Source organism: Zingiber officinale, chromosome 4A (assembly GCF_018446385.1).
Source record: "Zingiber officinale cultivar Zhangliang chromosome 4A, Zo_v1.1, whole genome shotgun sequence".
Classification (NCBI taxonomy): Eukaryota; Viridiplantae; Streptophyta; class Magnoliopsida; order Zingiberales; family Zingiberaceae; genus Zingiber; species Zingiber officinale.
This window is the reverse complement of record NC_055992.1, coordinates 94,987,804-95,005,466: the sequence shown is the minus strand read 5'-3', so window position 1 is coordinate 95,005,466 and position 17,663 is coordinate 94,987,804. Positions and strand designations below refer to the sequence as shown.

The window sequence follows — 17,663 nt, the reverse complement described above, 5'->3', positions numbered from 1 at the left end:
TGAAAACCGACCTGCCAATCTTTCCTGATTGATTAGCAGCACATGGGTCCTACATCAATACACAGGGAAGAGAGATGAGAAGATATTAGGGTATTTTCAATATAAAGTTTATGAGAGGCTTGTAAAATTTAAAAGACTGAATAAAATATTTTGAATCTTTGTAAGAATAATCGTAATCTTAAACTTATAAATTCAATTTTATCATGGGACCTACTATAGTACTCACATTAAAAATAAAAAAATCTATAACTTTTATAAACCTCTTCCTACAATCATACACCCAACAAACAACTTTATATTCCACATCATTATCTATATTTTCTATTTACTCTCTTATTTACTATTTATTTATATATTATCATAAATATATATTTATAATGTACATGTTAATTAATTTATTAATAATATATATTAGTTTTATTTGATTAAGTTTTTTTAAAAAATAAAAAAATTAAATATTTACTTGACAACTAGCATGGGACCCATGCACATTTAATTTTATACTAGTGTGATCGTACACACGCGTTGCATGTGTAATATTAATCATTTGGGTAAGATTAATAGTGTAATAATGCAAGGGTGACGTTAGAGAATTTCAGCAGTAAACTATTGTAATGAGCTTCCCTATGCAAAAAATTATTTTAATTTAATATTATACTTATCTTAGTAAAAAAAACTAAGAAAAGTATATTTTTTAATATCGTCGGCCTAAAATATTTATAGAAGTTTCTTTGATCATAGTGTTGTCAATTCTAAGATGTGGGACTAAAGAGAATTATAATTTTTATATAAAACAATCAGAGAAAATTACTAATAAACCTTGGAATTATTTTTAGTGTGAATAAAAAAAAGGACAGTAACGTAAATTCATTTTAGGCTTCACCAAAGTTAGTTAGTAAAGGGGGAAGATTTTTTAATAAAATAGTAAGATTCTTAAAAGCAATATGAAGCCAGCATCCAATTTTGGATACTGGCTTCTTTAATTCTAAGCTTTTTGAAGTCATGCAATGTAATTGGGTTTACAAAACCCAACTTCTTGGGTTTTGTAAACCCACCATTGTAGACATCCTAAAGGTGAAGTTTGAGGTTTGTAGTTTAAGAGCATTAGTAAAAGAATAGTGCTAAATGACTAAAATCTGATTAGCCATAATACATTTTGTAAGTCATCATCAAGGATATTTTAATAATATCATATTTATGGATTAATTACATGTATACATTACAAGTTATTTCTAGCTAGCTAGATTCTGGCCAACAAGATTTACTGTTAGTGAAAATATAAATTTACCTTTTTATCTTGAATTTGATGTAGTATGTATGAAGTCATGTAACCCATGCTATGAATGAGATAAAAAAAAACTCATTTAGAGTTTTAAGAGGAGATATTTTAATAAACTTTCATATTATTGATGTGACATATTGAAATAATGAAAAAAAAAAATCTTATTTAGAGCTCTAACCATTGAAGATGTCCTTATGCACCATTAGTGCATAGATAAGATAAAAAGTTGAGAAAGACATTATGCACCATTAATACATAGGGAAAACAAATAATTAGGAAATACATTATGTACTATTAATATACATGGAAGATAAAGAGTTGGAGCAGACATTATGCACAATTAATACAGAAGATAAAGAGTTGGGAAGACATTATAAAAGAGACTCACTAACATAGAAGGAGGTATGTTTTGGAAACAAAAAAAAATACTACTGTTCATCTTCCTTGATGAATTCATCATCTTCCGTCTGAGAATGACTTGAATATTAGAGGATCGAAGTCGGTTCTGAAGTTTTTGTCCTAACCTCTCTTGCATTCTTTTACTCTTCGTAGGTCTTTTCCGACAACCTCTTTGTCTTCAAGTTTGTGATGATTTCATCAATACCTCCTCCAGATCACCGATGGCTCTTTCGTTGACATGCCTCACGACAATATCAGATAATAACTCATGTTTCTAGGCATAATTTGATTTGCTACGGAAGTATATACTATTTCAAATTATCTCATATCCTTATCTATAAAAATTGTTCAACGAATAATCCACATAATTCATCCCCTTTCTGAGGGCACTAATGTGACACCCTTTGCCACTAGGTAAAACTCATATTTGATCTCCTAATTTATCTAGCCATATTTAAAAAAGAATGAAGAAATTATAATATATTTTCTTAAATACACAAAATAAAAAATTCATTATAATTGTTGAAGAAACTATAATAAGGATTATTGCTTAATAGGTATGAATATTCTAAAAGTTGGTATCTGACTATAAGTTATGTTCCGGATTTAACATAGACAAAATAGGGAATGTCATTGTCATCTATCTGTTATTATTTTTAATGTATATATTAGATGATGACTCAAAATGTAAAATCGATTTTAACCCATTACAAGCCCAATTAGTCCTTTTCGGCCCAAGTTGCCTTATCGAAAGACAGTCCAGAAGATGAACCCTAGATTCAAGTGAAGGAGCGCAAAAATTAAGCGTCCTCTAACCTCCGGCGATCTCACGAATACTCTATACGGCGGTCCAGAGCGGAGAGAGTGCTCAATTCCTGCAGAGATGAGTGCATATATCTCCAGGAACGTGCTCAGATCACGGGAATGGAGTCATCGGCTGCCGCCGATCCGTTGCGTACTGTTCCATTCCTCTCCGACCTCCCTCTCCAGGCGCAGCTCCGATCGATCGGATAGCGAGGTCGGTGGTTGAACTCCTCTCGGCTTTAGTTTCTGCATGAGCTTTATTTTTTTTTTTCCCCTGCTTGTTTGCTTGGGCTTTTGGCGCTCGTTTTTACACGAAATTCTGAATCTGAGAGAGAGAAGAGAAAAGATCCTCAATTTTTAGTCAACCTTGGGTTTGTATAAATTGATTCGATGCCAAAAATGTATATTTTTTAGGTTTTTTGTATGCTCTAACCTTCAAACATACTGATATATCTCCAGTGTTATCTCTTCCTTTTAGCATCCGTAAATAAATGGAGATTTAAGGAAGAAAAACAGAACTGAATAGTATGAGTTTCATGCTAAAGTTGTAGCTGTATAATTTGCCTGCTGAAACACTCCACTGTCTTCGAATTGAGAATTTTCAAAGATGCATCCGTTTAACTGTGGTAAACTCATTATTTTTCTCTTACATATGGCAAATGCATATCGAAGCTTATCTATCTAAAAAATTCAATTATTAGCTTGATCTTACAAATCACAATAATTGTGTTACACTTGACTTTTCTTACATACATTCCTGTATTTATCTCTGTAACAATCCGTCCATTAACAGAATCAAATCAGGTTTTCAGTCCGTCTAAAGCGATCAGATGCAAGGACAGCTGTTAGAAATATCTGTCTCAATGGAACTTCCTCCAAGCAATACATTCAGGTACAACAGGCCAATTTCGAATATTCAATTGTCACTTTGTCTATGCATCCTTGGCATCCCAACAGTGACACCACCTCTACTGCAGTCGCAAAAATGGTTCACTGAAAGCAATCTTCAGAACAATGATTGCATATAATGCCTCTATTAGTAATTACGTTATTCTCTTCAAAGCAGATGGGTTCCTAATCTGGTTTATGTGAAACATAATGCAAATGTGATCTTCATCAGTAATTGTGGATGTTCTCTATTGATGCATTCTTTTAGAGCAGCTAGGTTCATCTAACTTTGGCCTTATTTGAGTCATTGAGTGAAATATTTGTAGGGCGAAGATATTGGTTGGTTTGGTAACAGAAAAGGCAGTAGAAATTTCAAGTTACAGGACAATATGGGTGAATCAAACAAAAATCAACGGCCAAAGAGTAAAGATAAATCAAAATATCAAAGAGTATCAGACTGTTGGAAAAGTAAACATGACAAAAACAGGCGTAAGTTACTTTTCTGCAACAAGTTCTTACTGAAATTTAATCTTGGTTTCACCATTGCTTTACACAGTTCGATTATTTAAATACCAAGGGTTAATACAAGTTTTTTTCAGAATCAAAATACTATGTAAAAATGGTGATTGTAATATCCTAGAGTTTAATTTAGGAAAAAAAAGAAATATATTTGAAAAATTGTACATAGGTTTAAATTTAAAGATTGAATTGCAACAAAGGATAAATTACATAAATGATACATAAACTATGTCTTAGTTTTCAGAGAATTGTAAGTAATTAAATTGAGGTGCAGAACACTTTCTTTTGCTTTTAAAGCATGATAAGCAGTAGCTGCTAAAACCCAACTTAAGGGAGAAATCTAAGTAATTGAAAGGAGGTGAAGAACAGCTGAATCTGCAGCAACTTTGCCTGGAACAATTATTGGTGTTGCTACAGTTTGGCAGGTTTATTATGTAAACATATTGTCTACTTTCCTTGCATTCATTCTGTTACCCTAGATAATTCTTGGCACAAACAAACAATCTTCATGCTGTTTAGATAGGCAACGTGGGCAGAACTTTGATGATGATGATGATGGTGGTTACGAGCATCGTAGTACCAAGTTCAACAGATTTGGTGGACAAAGATCTTTTACATGGTCTTTTAATTCAGATGAAAAACTTCATTTCAACAATTTTTGTGGTGGATTTGAGTGGAGAGATTGTTCACAGAAGGCTAAATCAAGGACTCGGATATGGAATGAAAGTGATCTCGAAGAAGAAGACGAAGAATCAATTGATGTAAGATTGCAATCCCATCGAAGAGTTCTGGAATTGCCACTGACAGGTCCCTTGACACTAGATGCTATCAAATCTGCGTAAGTTGCTTTCTAGACAAAACTAACTTAGTTTTAAGTTTCTTTGTTTCCATTTGCAATTTCTGATATTCTACAAGTTCATATCTGACTTACTCTTGCCAGTTTCCATGCTCATGCTTTAAAGTGGCACCCTGACAAGCATGGAGGCCCTTCTCAGGTCTGCTTCTCAATATTTAGCACAAGTGTATTTGGGTTTTATTTGAAATTTTCTTTGCAGAAGTCATGTTTTTTTTTAATAATTTTGGCATCTCTAGATTTCAAGTCACTTAGTCCAACTTTGTCCTCTATAGTTTACAAAATGAATTCAAGTTATCACAACATCAAACCAATAACCTTAATGCTTTCTCTTGAACCTCTACTGTGATATTAAGAATTCATTTTTTTGAGAAGTTACAAGAAGTACCATTAATTCAATTTATTTATATATCTGTATTGTCTAAATGACAAAAAAAAAACCCCTTAGTCATCTAATTGACCGCTTGCTACCTTTATTGATTAGTGATTGTTGGACTAAATGATGACACATGTGAACTGCAAGGGGCATAGTGAAACTTCAAAGTCTAATTGATTTAAAAAAAAACCTTAAATTTTTAGTTGCTGAGAGGAAGTGTGTACCTATAAATTTACTACACAAGCTCCTATGGTAGACAAATGGATTTGGTTTTCCGTCGTGGTTTTTTTCTCGACTACAAAAATGTTTTGCATTGGGATATGCATTTTTGGGATCACATTGCTGGGTACTCTTGTGTTTGTGCTAATTGTGAACTTATTACCCTTTTTTGTTTCGCATCGAGGCTATTTTTAAAACACCTTGAAGGAGAATAATCTTTTGTTACTGCAGGTTATAGCAGAGGAAAAGTTCAAGGTTTGTGTCGATGCATACAACACGCTTCGCAATGCCCTAAAATGAAGCAGAGATTGTGCACAACACTCATCAATTGCTAAAGAAGAAGCTTGCACATTTCCATTTTAGCTGCACGTCTTCTTTTTTCACAGTTGTTCTATGGTGGAGTTGTATCGCAAGTTGTAGGACACTAGGGCTTCGAGACTGTTGTTTAGGATCAGCCACAGGAAGAGATAAGGGATGTAGATCGCTTACTATTTGATGCGATGTAATTATCTTTAAAATGCCTGATATTGCCAGGAAACACATACATCCAACTATAAACATTTACATTCTTCAATACAAGTGATGCATAATTATCCTCCATGGATTACGGGCATGTCTCATTTTGCACTCCTGTGGCACTCCATGATCGATTGTAACTTTTCTTTTCAATTGTAAGTACATTTCCAGCATCATGATCTAATAATCTTCAATAGTAGAAAATAGTACATATAAGGAATTCATTAGCATTCAGCAAGACCATAAGTTTTTTTATATATAATTTTTTATATTTTAGGTATCTTAATTTCGCCCTACTAATTTTGAAAATAGAAAGTTTTTCTTTTTGATAGATAAATTTATACAGATTTGGAGATTAACTTCTAGAAAATTCTTTTTTTTTTATTGAGATTTGAATTGTAATTCTCTAATTTGTTCCCCTAAATGAAGCCGCTTATATTTGCACCTATTGTCCAAAGTGTAAGGCGGAAAAAAAAATACTCAAGGGTCTTGGGATTTAAAGCGCAAGGTGAAGCGCGGGCTTTAGGAATACAACATAATAAATAAAGAAAAATGATGTGCAGAGAGAAAGAATATCAGAGAGAAGTTCAAAGATAGACACATACAGTGATGGACCTATAAAAAGTGAAAATGATGGGCCATGACTTTATATGTCTATTCCTAAACTTTTCTCTGAGATTTTTTTTCACTCTGCGTATCATTGCTCATAAATAAAAGGACTATTGTATTTATTAAAAATCTTTAAAAATATCTTTGAAAATCTAAATAACTATAAATAAAATATTCTTTGATAAAGTTATAGATTATTGAAAATCAAAATCTTTGAAAATATAATAGATGAAATATCAAATATCAAAATAATCATCTTCTTCATCTTCATTGTCCAAATCTACGTCATCAGCTCCATCGCTTGATTTGTATCCATCAGTATCTTCTTCTTCAATTTCATCATCAAGATTAGTTCTTCTTCATTTACAAGACTAGTTTAAACTGAAAATTATTTTCTTTTTGTTGTTGCAGATGATGATGACCCTTTTGAAGAAGACACACTTCGAGATCGAAAGTCATATGCACTTTCACCAACCCTAGATGCTAGTGCTACATCACTCTAACACAAATCTTCACCTTCATTGTCTTTATCACTATCATCCAATTTTCCCAACAACCAGTCATTACTATTATCTATCTCTAACAAAGAAATATGATCAATTTTATCTCGTATGTCATATCTTCTCCTCAAAGCTCTATTGTACTTTATATATACTAAATCATTCAATCGTTGTTGAGACAACCTATTTTTTTCTTAGAATGTATTTAAAATAAATAAAAGTAAAAGGTTAAGTCCATAATATAAATTTTAATATATATTAAAAAAACTCCAACTTACATATTCAAAAACACTCCAATTACGTTCATAACCTGAAGAAGAGCATATGAGGTTTAAAATCTTTCTTGCAAATATTTTTAATTCAAGCGTTGATGCACCATAAGAAGACCACCAATCAGCTTGAGATACAAAAACATATAAATTATAAGATTAACTTTATTACGATAATACCATCTAATATTGATATTGCACAATATATGATTTACAAATTTACCTGGTGATTTTAAAGTTCTTTGTCGTATATCCATTGAGAAACCAAAAAGTTCTGTTTTCTTGTATTTTTTCAATTGATTTGTGATCTTATCTTATAAATCCTCACCTCTCAACAATCTAGATATGAACTTGTACAAACCCTCAATTACTTCTGTATCATTTTCTATGTCAGAGTTTGAGTAAAAACACTCTAGATTCAAGAAATATCCGGCTACGTGCAAAGGTCGATGGAGTTGAACGTTCCATCTTTTGTCAATGAATTCAAAAGCGCTGCGATATTTCTGATAATTATGTTGGTGCAGGGAGCACCAGACGATCGAATCCGTGTTTTGATTATGGCAAAGGGCTCAAAGTTAAGATGTATTGTGATCTAACAAGTGTGAATGAGCTTACAGGAAAGTCTTAAGTATTCTTAGGCAAAAGTCCTAGTGGATTCTAGGAAGGTGGAAAACCCTAGGGGGAGGTAACCCTAGGTTATGAAAAGTCATACCTGTGGTTAGGTAATGAAGTTATGGTCTGAGGGACTGGGTGAAGTCTGTTGGAACCCCAAGGTTGTTTTGGTGTGATCAACAAGTTAAGTTAGGTTCTGCGTTGTTTCTAACCTTTTGTCTAAGTGTGCAGGAGCTTAGGAGCACAGGTACTCGAGCGGAAGACGCAGCTAGCGAGAAGGACGGCACGTGGTGCGTCCGAGGGACGAGGTGCTGCGGAAGAGTACCCCGGTGGACGAGAAGGAAGCGTGCAGTGGTTCTGAGGGACGAAAGCCAGAGCGGAAGATTTCTCGGGGAGCAAGAGACGCAGCTAGAGAGAAGGTCGGCACGGGGTGCGACCGAGGGACGAAGACTGCGGATGAGTACGCTGGTGGACGAGAAGGAAACATGCGGCGATTCCAAGGGACGAGAAGCCGGAGCGGAAGGCTGCTCGAGAAGACCGGAAGTTGGGTTTGGGTGAGCCCTATTCCGGATGGCAGAGATCACCCAAGTAAGCGGATCCGGAGGAGAAGAACCGGACCGAGGCGGGACTGAACCAGAGAAGTGGTCCCGGACGAAAAAGTCAACTCTGTTGACTTTCGGGGTCCGGGGCGCCCGGAACCCTTCCGGGCGCCCAGACCAATAAAGTTGATCAGATCGAGATTTACCTCGATCTGAACATTGGAGGATAAGTTTTATCCCCCCAGGGCGCCCGGAACCCTTCCAGGCGCCCCGACCAAGGCTATAAATATAGCCTTGGTCCAGAAGCTTTTCAACCAACTCTGAATTGTAATTCCAACGCTTGTAAGCTTTAGTCTAGAGTTGAGCTTTTGTTTTCTGTACTTCAACGCTGTATGAGGCTTCTCCGCCAGAAGGAGTTTTTAAGTGAGCTTAATCTTCCTTGGATTAACAACCATATCGGTTGTAACCAAGTAAACCTTTTGTGTCTTGTCTTTTTAATGCTTTATTTATTTGCTCTGCTTTATTTATGCAAGTGTTAGCTTAAAGAGTTCGAGGAAGGTTGTTGTTTGCTTTTTGTGTTTTCAGGACTATCCAACAACCCTCTCCTAGCCTGCCCAACGGTCCTACAAAGTCTTTTCAGATCGAGTAGTTTGAGTGAAATTCCAGAGTCGGGAGCTCTAGGTGAAAATTCTGGTGGTCGCGGACCAGGCGAAAGTTTGGACGGGTCATGGAGCGGATGTTCAGCATGAAGACCTGAAGTCTCAGATGCTGAGCAAAAGTCCAAATGGTCTGGAGGACCTGCCTAGTAAAAGATAACTTCTCCTGAGAGGAGTAGGTGAGGATGCGTTCCCCGTTGAGGGAACAATAGGTGTCGATTCAACTTAGGATTTTTGGGGAAATCTGAAAGTCAGAACCGGACAGTCCGAAGACTGTCAAAACTGATTTTACTTCACATGTTATCTGCCTATTTTCTAAACTTTGTTTTGTAGGAAACTGACATTTTGTAGGTTGAAGTTTCAGCCTTGATCGGCTGACTGAACCTCTAGATCGGTCGACTGAACCCCCAAGCAAAAGGATCAAATTTCCAGAGAGTTAATCGGGTTCAACCAAGGGATCGGTCGATCGAACCTTGGGTTCAGTCAACCAAACCGTGGGTTTAGTCGACCGAATCGTGGATAGATGCTAACTCGATCGAACCGGGTTGATCAAACCAAATAAGTCAGCGAGGAAATCTGGATCGGTCGATCGAACGAAGGCTCCATCTGAAGTGACAGAATTTGGACGGGAAGCTGGGCAGGTGTAGAAGGTTCGGAATATCAAACACCTGGATCGGTCGATCGATCAACGTCGAGTCAAACAGTGATTTAGAGATCAGTGGATCTGGATCAAGTTTGTCTCGATAAAAAATAATAAAAGGGACCTCGACCAGCACTTCGAGAACTGATACTGAACGACTTCTGCTCTCTTGTGCGTTGCTCCAACGCTGCTCCGACAATCGACGAACAACTTCTAATCCTTTGTTGTCGGTAAACTTTGTTGTTAATTCCAAACTTGTACTTGCCATCTTTTGTAAAGATTTCTCGAGCTTATAATGATTTCCCAACAAAAACGATCAACAATCGTGGGCTTTGGAGTAGGAGTCGTCACAAGATCCGAACCAAGTAAAAGAAACGTGTTAGCTATTGCTTTATTTTCTTTCTTTCTTTCCTATCTCTATTCTGCTGCGTTTTACTCTGAGATTGTTTTAAAAGAATGCGATAGCCACGAGCACTATTCACCCCCATCTAGCGCATTGATCCTACAATTGATATTAGAGTAGGCCGCTCTGAATTAGTGAAACAATCAATCGAGCGGGGGTTCGTTTTTGAAAAAGAAAATTGTGTATTGTTTGTGTTTAAAAAAAATATTCTTATGCCTTTCTTTTTTTCCCTCCATTTTTTTAAATTTTCACTTTTATTTTTTCACCATTAGTTAGAGTTGGCGAAATATCACATTTAACAAAATTTATCATAGTATTTATTATTATTATTTTATTATTTTTTTCTTGAAATTCATGAAACACCCTTATTTTACTTTTCTCCCGCACTACTAATCCAAGACCAAGTTTTAGGACATTTGTCATTTTTTATTGTGTGCAAGATTTTCTTAATGGCCCACCAAGAAGGCTACAGTAATGCTCGCCCACCACTATTTTTCGATGAAGATTTTAGGTACTAGAAAGACCAGATGGAGTGCCAATTGAAGACCCAAGTGGAGATATGGATTATAATCCATACCGGATTCATACTCCCCACAGAAGAAGGTGTGCCCATCGCCTGTGACAAGTGGGATGCACAAACAAGGAGAAAAATTGAAGCTGATGCAAAAGCAACATGTAATCTCCTATATGGACTGTCAAATAAAGAGCTTGATCGAGTTGGAAAGTTCAATAACGCTAAGGAGCTTTGGGAAAAATTGATTGAGCTTCATGAGATTTCGTCAAAACCAGATGACTAAGTTGAACCTGAGTTCGATTCTGAGTATGAATCCTCAGCGTTAACCTCTGAATTAGACTCAAAGGAATCAGACTGATTTCATAGCACTGATGACTAAGGAAGAGATAGCTGAATCTGAGTCCAAATTCGAGATGCCAACACTCAAGGGGGAGAATCCTATCATGGATCTAAAAGGCACTACAACAAAATCTCTCATAGACGTCAGTGGAACAACAACGATTTTAGGCTAAAACCGATGTCTTTGAGTATTTTACACCGATTTTTCTAAAAACCGGTGTCTATGATCGCAGATTTTAGCTCATAGACATCGGTTTTTTATGCGATGTCTATGAGCGCCCTTTTTTTCGTTAATAGACACCAATTTTAACATCGGTTTTTAAAATCCGATGTTAATGAACCAAAATAAAATATTTTAATTTCCCCACAAGCCAAAATCTGCACACTGTGAAGTTCCCTCCAAACCTAAATCTTTATCCCGCCCCTTCCTCCGCGCGACCATCTCTCTCGCGTAAACCTAAACCGAGACATCTCTCTCAGCCTAAACCTAAACCTCCGACCATCTCTCTCAGCCTCATCTCCCTCTTCCCCCTTCCTAGATCCTTTCCCGATCAGGATCAAGACACGACGAACTTGCTTCTCCGTCCAACCACACCGCATCTCCTCCAACTCCTCCATTTGGTTGAGAAGAGGAGGCCTTCTTCGCATTCCGGTAGTCCATACTTTATCTTTTCCTTTCTACTTCCTCCTGTTTTTGTGTTCGGTTCTGCTCCCTTCCCATGAGGCTGCTTTCCTCTCGGAGTTGCCCAACCTCGCCACTATCTCCTTTGAGGAAGGCTACACCCAACTGTTCGAAGACTCCAACCTCATGCTTCACGGCGACGGCCGGACTGTCCACCTCTCCCTCAACCAACGAATAGGTTCTGTTAAAAGATTTTTTTTTAAAAAGAAAGGGGCATCTTTGAACCTACCTTGTTCTGTGATCAGGTGCTGCATTTGCGTCGCAAGATCTCTACCTCCATGGATTCTTTAGTGCCTCCATTAAACTGCCCTCCGATTATGTGGCTGGAGTGGTGGTTGCTTTCTATGTATGCTTCTTTACTCTCGGGTTTAGATTTTACAGCACTTTCCTTTACCTGTTTGGAAGAAGAAGAAGAAGAAGAAGAAGAAGAAGAAGAAGAAGAAGAAGAAGAAGAAGGAGGAGGAGGAGGAGGAAAAAACAAAAACAATCTCTCCTCCGCCGCGATGGGCTCTGCAACGGTCCTCGCATCACTCTGCAATGGGGGTGCCGCAAGCACCTCCGCCGCATCAAGGTCAGGGACAAAGGATCCGTCGCAAAATCTGGCGTCCGGAGGGGAATCGCATCTCGGAATATCCACCGCATCGCAGATCAAGAGTCCCCCCTGCACCCGCCTCTTTATCCCCTCAGGTAATAGATCGGAGGTTGATCCGGAAAAGTTAGGGTTTGATCTAGTTTGAGGTGTCGGCGGTGAGATATGGAAGTAACCACTGCTCGGATTTATCCACAGGAGGTCGGAATCGGCCGGGAGCGAGAACCATAACTCCCGATCTGTCTCGTCGTCGCCGGATAAGGATGACCGTTGCTACACGACCAGGGGATCGGCGGCGTTGGTATGCGAGGGCGAGAACGCCGACGAAAGAGCCTCGGCAGCCTCTCTACCTCGATTCTTCGTTTCACTGTCGAACAAGGAGGAGGAGGACTTCATGGTGATGAAGGGGTGCAAGCTGCCGCAGCGACCCAAGAAGAGATCCAAATTCGTCCAAAAATGCATACTCGTACGCTTCCATTCCCTCCAAAAATCTGATTTTTAAGATCAAACAGTCGAAAAAACTAATTTTTTCCTCTAATTTCTTTGACAAACTCGATCTAGTTGGTGAGTCCTGGAGCATGGCTGTCAGATCTCTCACAGGAGAGGTATGTAGTCAGGGAGAAGAAGGGATCAAGAAAGGTAGAAATTCTCTCTCTACCTTCGACTAATTTGCTCGTCTCGTTCCTGCATCCCATTCACATCTTATGTTCTTTTGTTTCCTGTTCCATATTTCGCAGAGGAGAAGAGGATTAAAGGCCATGTCCATGGAGAGTGATTCAGAATGAAGCAAAAGGGAGAGGTAATACTAATTGCTATCATTGATTATGATCGAATTGGAATTTTTCCGTCAGAATTTAATTTTCCCATGACTCATCATTCAAATTTATTTTGTATCTTGTATAACTTAGTTAATTTTGTTAATCCAGCGGATGGTGGCTGACTTTTACGGTGGGAAAATCTTACTAAAGGTTAATCTTTATGTTCGTGCAGACCTAGTGGTTGCTAGTGCTGGTGACGATAAAAAGATATCACTTTGGAATAAAAATGGCCAAAGTATGGGATCCTTTCCTTCTCTCGGCAGCGACCTTGCTGATGACATTGAGGTAGCTCATTGTTTGCTCATTAATTTGTTCTATTGTGATCAATACATCTGGTTTTCTGGAAATTTACAGATGCCCAGATGCCATTCAAATCATTGCCTGCATTTTTTTCCCCCCTGTCTCTTTGTCTCCTTGGAAGAAAAGCACTGGAACTGTTGGCACGATAGAAATTGCCACCTTCTTGCTATGTTGTGTCTGGGTATTTTCTTCCATCAATATTTTCTTCGAATAATGGTGATTGTTCGTTTGACTCCCTTATGAATTTTAGCATACATGTTGAACAAATAAGAAGAAAATAGCTAGCATATCTCTTTTGCTAGGTAGGTTATTTCTTTTCATCTAATTGTACAGCAATGTCTGCCAATATAGCAAAGTCTGACTTTGACTTTTACAGTTGATGACTTTGCAAAAATTGCTTATTCTGATGTTACACATTGAAGAAATAAGAGACTTAAAAGCTAGATTTTCTCCTTTTCCAGGTAGTTTTTTTTTTTCTTTGTGTTTGAGTGCAGAGCATGGAAAATGTTGCTTGTAAACATAGAATGAGTACAGCTTGATTATTCTGCAAGTTTTCACTTGATGGTAAAAATTAAGAGAAATTTTATGACTGTGCCATGTTTCGATATTTGCAATTGTAATAATATGAATCCTTTACGTTATTTTTGTATGTTTCATTGTAATGCTAAGTACCGCTCCTGAGCCTTGTTTCCCCTTGTTGTAATTAGGGACAAATTAGTGCATACTCGCAGTCTGGGTGACTATACCTGTATTTTTTTAGTAAGCTTACCGATTCTGATTGATGCCTAACAGGACCTAAATGACAATATGGCCATGGGTTTAAGTAATACAAACACTTCTTATCTGTGTAATTATGAGTGCATAATATATCAAACATTTTAAAGATTTTTTTACTTTTCTCTATTTTGTAGGAATCCATAAATTGTATCAGCTTTAGTAATAAAAGTTCTAGATATCTTTGCTCTGGAGGAAGTGGGCATATTGTCAAAATATGGGACCTGCAGAGGAAAAGGTGCATCAAACGGTTGAGTGGTCATATTGACACAATTACAGGTGTAATGTACAACTGCAAAGATGAACATTTAGCATCCATCAACGAGAAGGGGGATCTCATACTTCATTATCTTGCTTCCGGAACACGGGCTGAACTCAAGGATCCAAATGGGCAGGTTATTGGCTGTCAAATATTTTGAAAATTCTAAACTTTCGTTCTACTAACATCTTTTTTGGTTTAACATGAATCTGTATCGGTGATGCGATTTCAGGTACTAAGAGTACTTGATTATTCTCGATTTAGTCGACATCTTTTGTCAACAGCTGGGGATGATGGATCTGTTCATATTTGGGATACAACTGGTCGCAGACCAAAGGTTAGTAAAATAATATTTCTTAATCTGCTAAAATGAAGGAGAAATTGTATTTGTTCCCTGCATTCACTAAAAAATTGATCTCCATTCACTCTGGCTCTTGGTGTCAGGTTTCTTGGTTGAAACAGCATTCTGCCCCAACAACTAGTATTTGCTTCTCTCCATTAAGTGACAAGGTATTATCTTCCTAGGAATCTATTAAATGATTTGGATTTCTGGTGGATAATTATACATGGTTTGGCTAGTTTTGTTGGATGGGAGGTGCTTGTTCTATAGAAAATCAATGGCCATTATATCCTGACTTGTTTTCCCTGTAGATTATTGTTACAGTTGGTCTTGATAAAAAGTTGTATATGTTTGATTCTGGAACAAAAAGACCCTCATATTGCATGCCTTTTGAGGCACCCTTCTCATTGCTGGCATACTGTGATGATGGTAATCTATTGGCTGCTGGGACAAATAATGGACGTGTAGTATTCTATGATGTTCGAGGGAAACCTCAACCTTTCACAGTTCTTCGTGCATACAGTAGTTCAGAGGTAAGATATCTTATCTACCAAGAATAGCATGTATTTCATGTTGGGATCTTAGATGGCTAGAGGGGGGTGAATAGCCCTTTAAAAACTTAAACAAAACTTCTACACAGATAATTGTTAGCACAGCGGAATTAGACAACTAAAGGAAAGAAAAACACAAGCACACTAACACTAGGATTTACGAGGTTCAGGGATAACTTGCCCCTACTCCTCGGCGTGTCCGTAAGGTGGACGACTCCTTGATCTTCGGTAGATCGCACCCCGGATAATTTCCGGCTACAAATCCTCCTTCTCGGTGGAGTAACCTCCCCACAACGTCTCAAGAAATATCTAAGTTAAAGCACGAGACTTACAGAAGCTCGGTGGCAAAGGAGAATAAAAATGCTTACAACCACGCGAGGATCAGTAGCAGAACAGAGATCGCAGTTCACCCGAGAGCGCTAGAACTTCGCACAACCGCACAGACACTTCTTTCAAGCTTTCTTGTTGTTGTTCTATTCTCTCCTCTCGCTGTTTTTACTGCTTCTCAAACCTGATCTCTGCTATCTCATCGCTGCAGCAATCCCTCTTCCTCCTTACTGGTTCTCCGAACTCACACCAATGATATCACGGTCATTGGCGTCGAGCTCGAACCAATCCCGAGTCAGCGGATCGGATCACGGCAGATCCGTTGATGCCGAATGCACCATGAAGCCAGAAAGACCATTTGTCATTCCTCTTATGACCTTAATTTGAAATTAGGCTTGGAATGATACCGTAAACCTGCAAATTCAAAAGCTAACAGACAGAGGATTATATCACATAAATGAATGAGGTATATCAAAAGCGGTGAAGGAATCGCGATACAACGAACAAATCGATGTGTGGATCGGTCACCAGACCGATCTCAGTGCCTTGGACCGATCGGTCTAAGGCCATTCTGATCGGTCGTAGGACCGATCAGATTGAGTGTGGATCGGTCCACGGACCGATCCACCTCTTTCTCTCTTTGGATCGGTCTACCGACCGATCCACCGATTCATGTGTCACTGGATCGGTCTACCGACCGATCCAATGTGCCATGGAATGTCCACTTAGGTCCCTCTCGGACCTAATCCGGAGAACGAGCTACCGTGCCCTCTCCGACTCCATCAGTCCGGGTCGAGCCCTCTCTGACTTCGCATGCCAAGTTTCCTTCTTGGACTTTTCAACACCAGATGTCCGATCACCCTTGATCCATCTGGATTTTCCCTTGCCTGGCTTCACTCACCAGGACTTGCACCTAGCTTCACTCACTAGGGTTTTCACCTGGCTTCACTCACCAGGATTTCCAATCTGCCTGGCTTCACTCACCAGGACTTTCCAAACGCCTAACATCCCAGTTAGGACTTTTTCAATCAGGTCAACCAAGTCAACCTAGATTAGTAATCAATCTGAGTTAAATATCTGATACAAACTTAAATCAGTGTTAACAGCAAAACAACATCCAGGTCAGACTGTATCAACAATCTCCCCCTTTTTGTTGTTTGACAACACGATTTAAGTTTAGATCAGAAATGCTCATATACCCATAATTTTTAGGGAAATCAGGATCCTCCCCCTAAGACGGATACACCACCAAGTCAATGACGGGATCCTTCCCGTTATCCTCTCCCCTAAAATCAAGCTTTCATACATTAAACTTAGGTATCCTCTCCCCCTTTGTCAAACACCGAAAAGGTGCGAATAAGGTAAGATAACTTAAAGAACTCCCCCTTAACCCTTACTGTCTGTTTCTTAAAGCACTTAGAATTCCCTCTAAGTGTATTATAAGACAGTAATAAGGAAATAAAGGACAAACAAGACATGCAAGTGAGCAGCATATTAATAACGGATAGAAAATGAAACATAATAAAGAGCAAGCAAATATAAAATTGAGTAGCATAAATACATGAGTAGCATCAGAAGTGCAATCATCCAGGTCAGACATAAAGACTAACAAATAATATCCAAAATACATACAGTCAACAAACAAACTGTATCAATCAATATCCTCACACTGAGGAACATCACCATCATCGGCAGGAGGGATGAGATGGATAGCCTGAGTAAGACTGCGGAGGCGGGTAGAGTGCCATCCATCCGAGTAGCAATCGCTGTGTCACCACCGATGACTGCGTATATCATCGAACGCTGGTCAATCTGCCCGCGCAGGTCATCGTAGCGCTGGTCTATCCGAAAGCGCAGCCATCCAACTCAGCAGACATCATCTCATCGTGACGATCAAATCGGCTACCTGTCGTGGAGGTCCCCGTGGTAACTCACCCAGTGCTCTCCCATCCTTCCACCGAACATCCCCATTTTGCCCTATGATGCCAGACTTGGAAAATACCCGTTTCCCAAGTCGGCAATCCTGCCTGACCATTTTGACTATTCTACCCTTAGAGACATCAACCTGAAGGGTCTCGAGCCAATC

The 17,663-nt window shown here is 38.5% G+C and overlaps 3 protein-coding genes across 3 annotated transcripts; all 3 read left to right on the top strand.

Moving 5' to 3' along the window:
* The first annotated feature begins 2,437 nt into the window (after positions 1–2,437).
* Positions 2,438–5,947, top strand: LOC121970229. The gene is made up of 6 exons (XM_042520794.1): positions 2,438–2,699; positions 3,279–3,377; positions 3,700–3,862; positions 4,412–4,730; positions 4,833–4,887; positions 5,572–5,947. Exons 1-6 carry the CDS (start codon positions 2,565–2,567, stop codon positions 5,638–5,640), a joined length of 840 nt encoding a protein of 279 aa, XP_042376728.1. The 5' UTR covers positions 2,438–2,564; the 3' UTR covers positions 5,641–5,947.
* Positions 5,948–10,611: 4,664 nt separating this feature from the next.
* Positions 10,612–13,006, top strand: LOC121972512. The gene is made up of 6 exons (XM_042524173.1): positions 10,612–10,759; positions 11,865–11,965; positions 12,173–12,306; positions 12,407–12,674; positions 12,770–12,847; positions 12,946–13,006. The coding sequence occupies exons 1-6, from the start codon at positions 10,612–10,614 to the stop codon at positions 12,991–12,993; spliced, it is 777 nt and encodes a 258-aa protein (XP_042380107.1). The 3' UTR covers positions 12,994–13,006.
* Positions 13,007–13,117: 111 nt separating this feature from the next.
* On the top strand, positions 13,118–15,259 carry LOC121972511 (protein NEDD1-like). Its single transcript, XM_042524172.1, has 5 exons — positions 13,118–13,311; positions 14,238–14,495; positions 14,592–14,696; positions 14,804–14,869; positions 15,011–15,259. Exons 1-5 carry the CDS (start codon positions 13,138–13,140, stop codon positions 15,257–15,259), a joined length of 852 nt encoding a protein of 283 aa, XP_042380106.1. The 5' UTR covers positions 13,118–13,137.
* Positions 15,260–17,663: the final 2,404 nt, after the last annotated feature.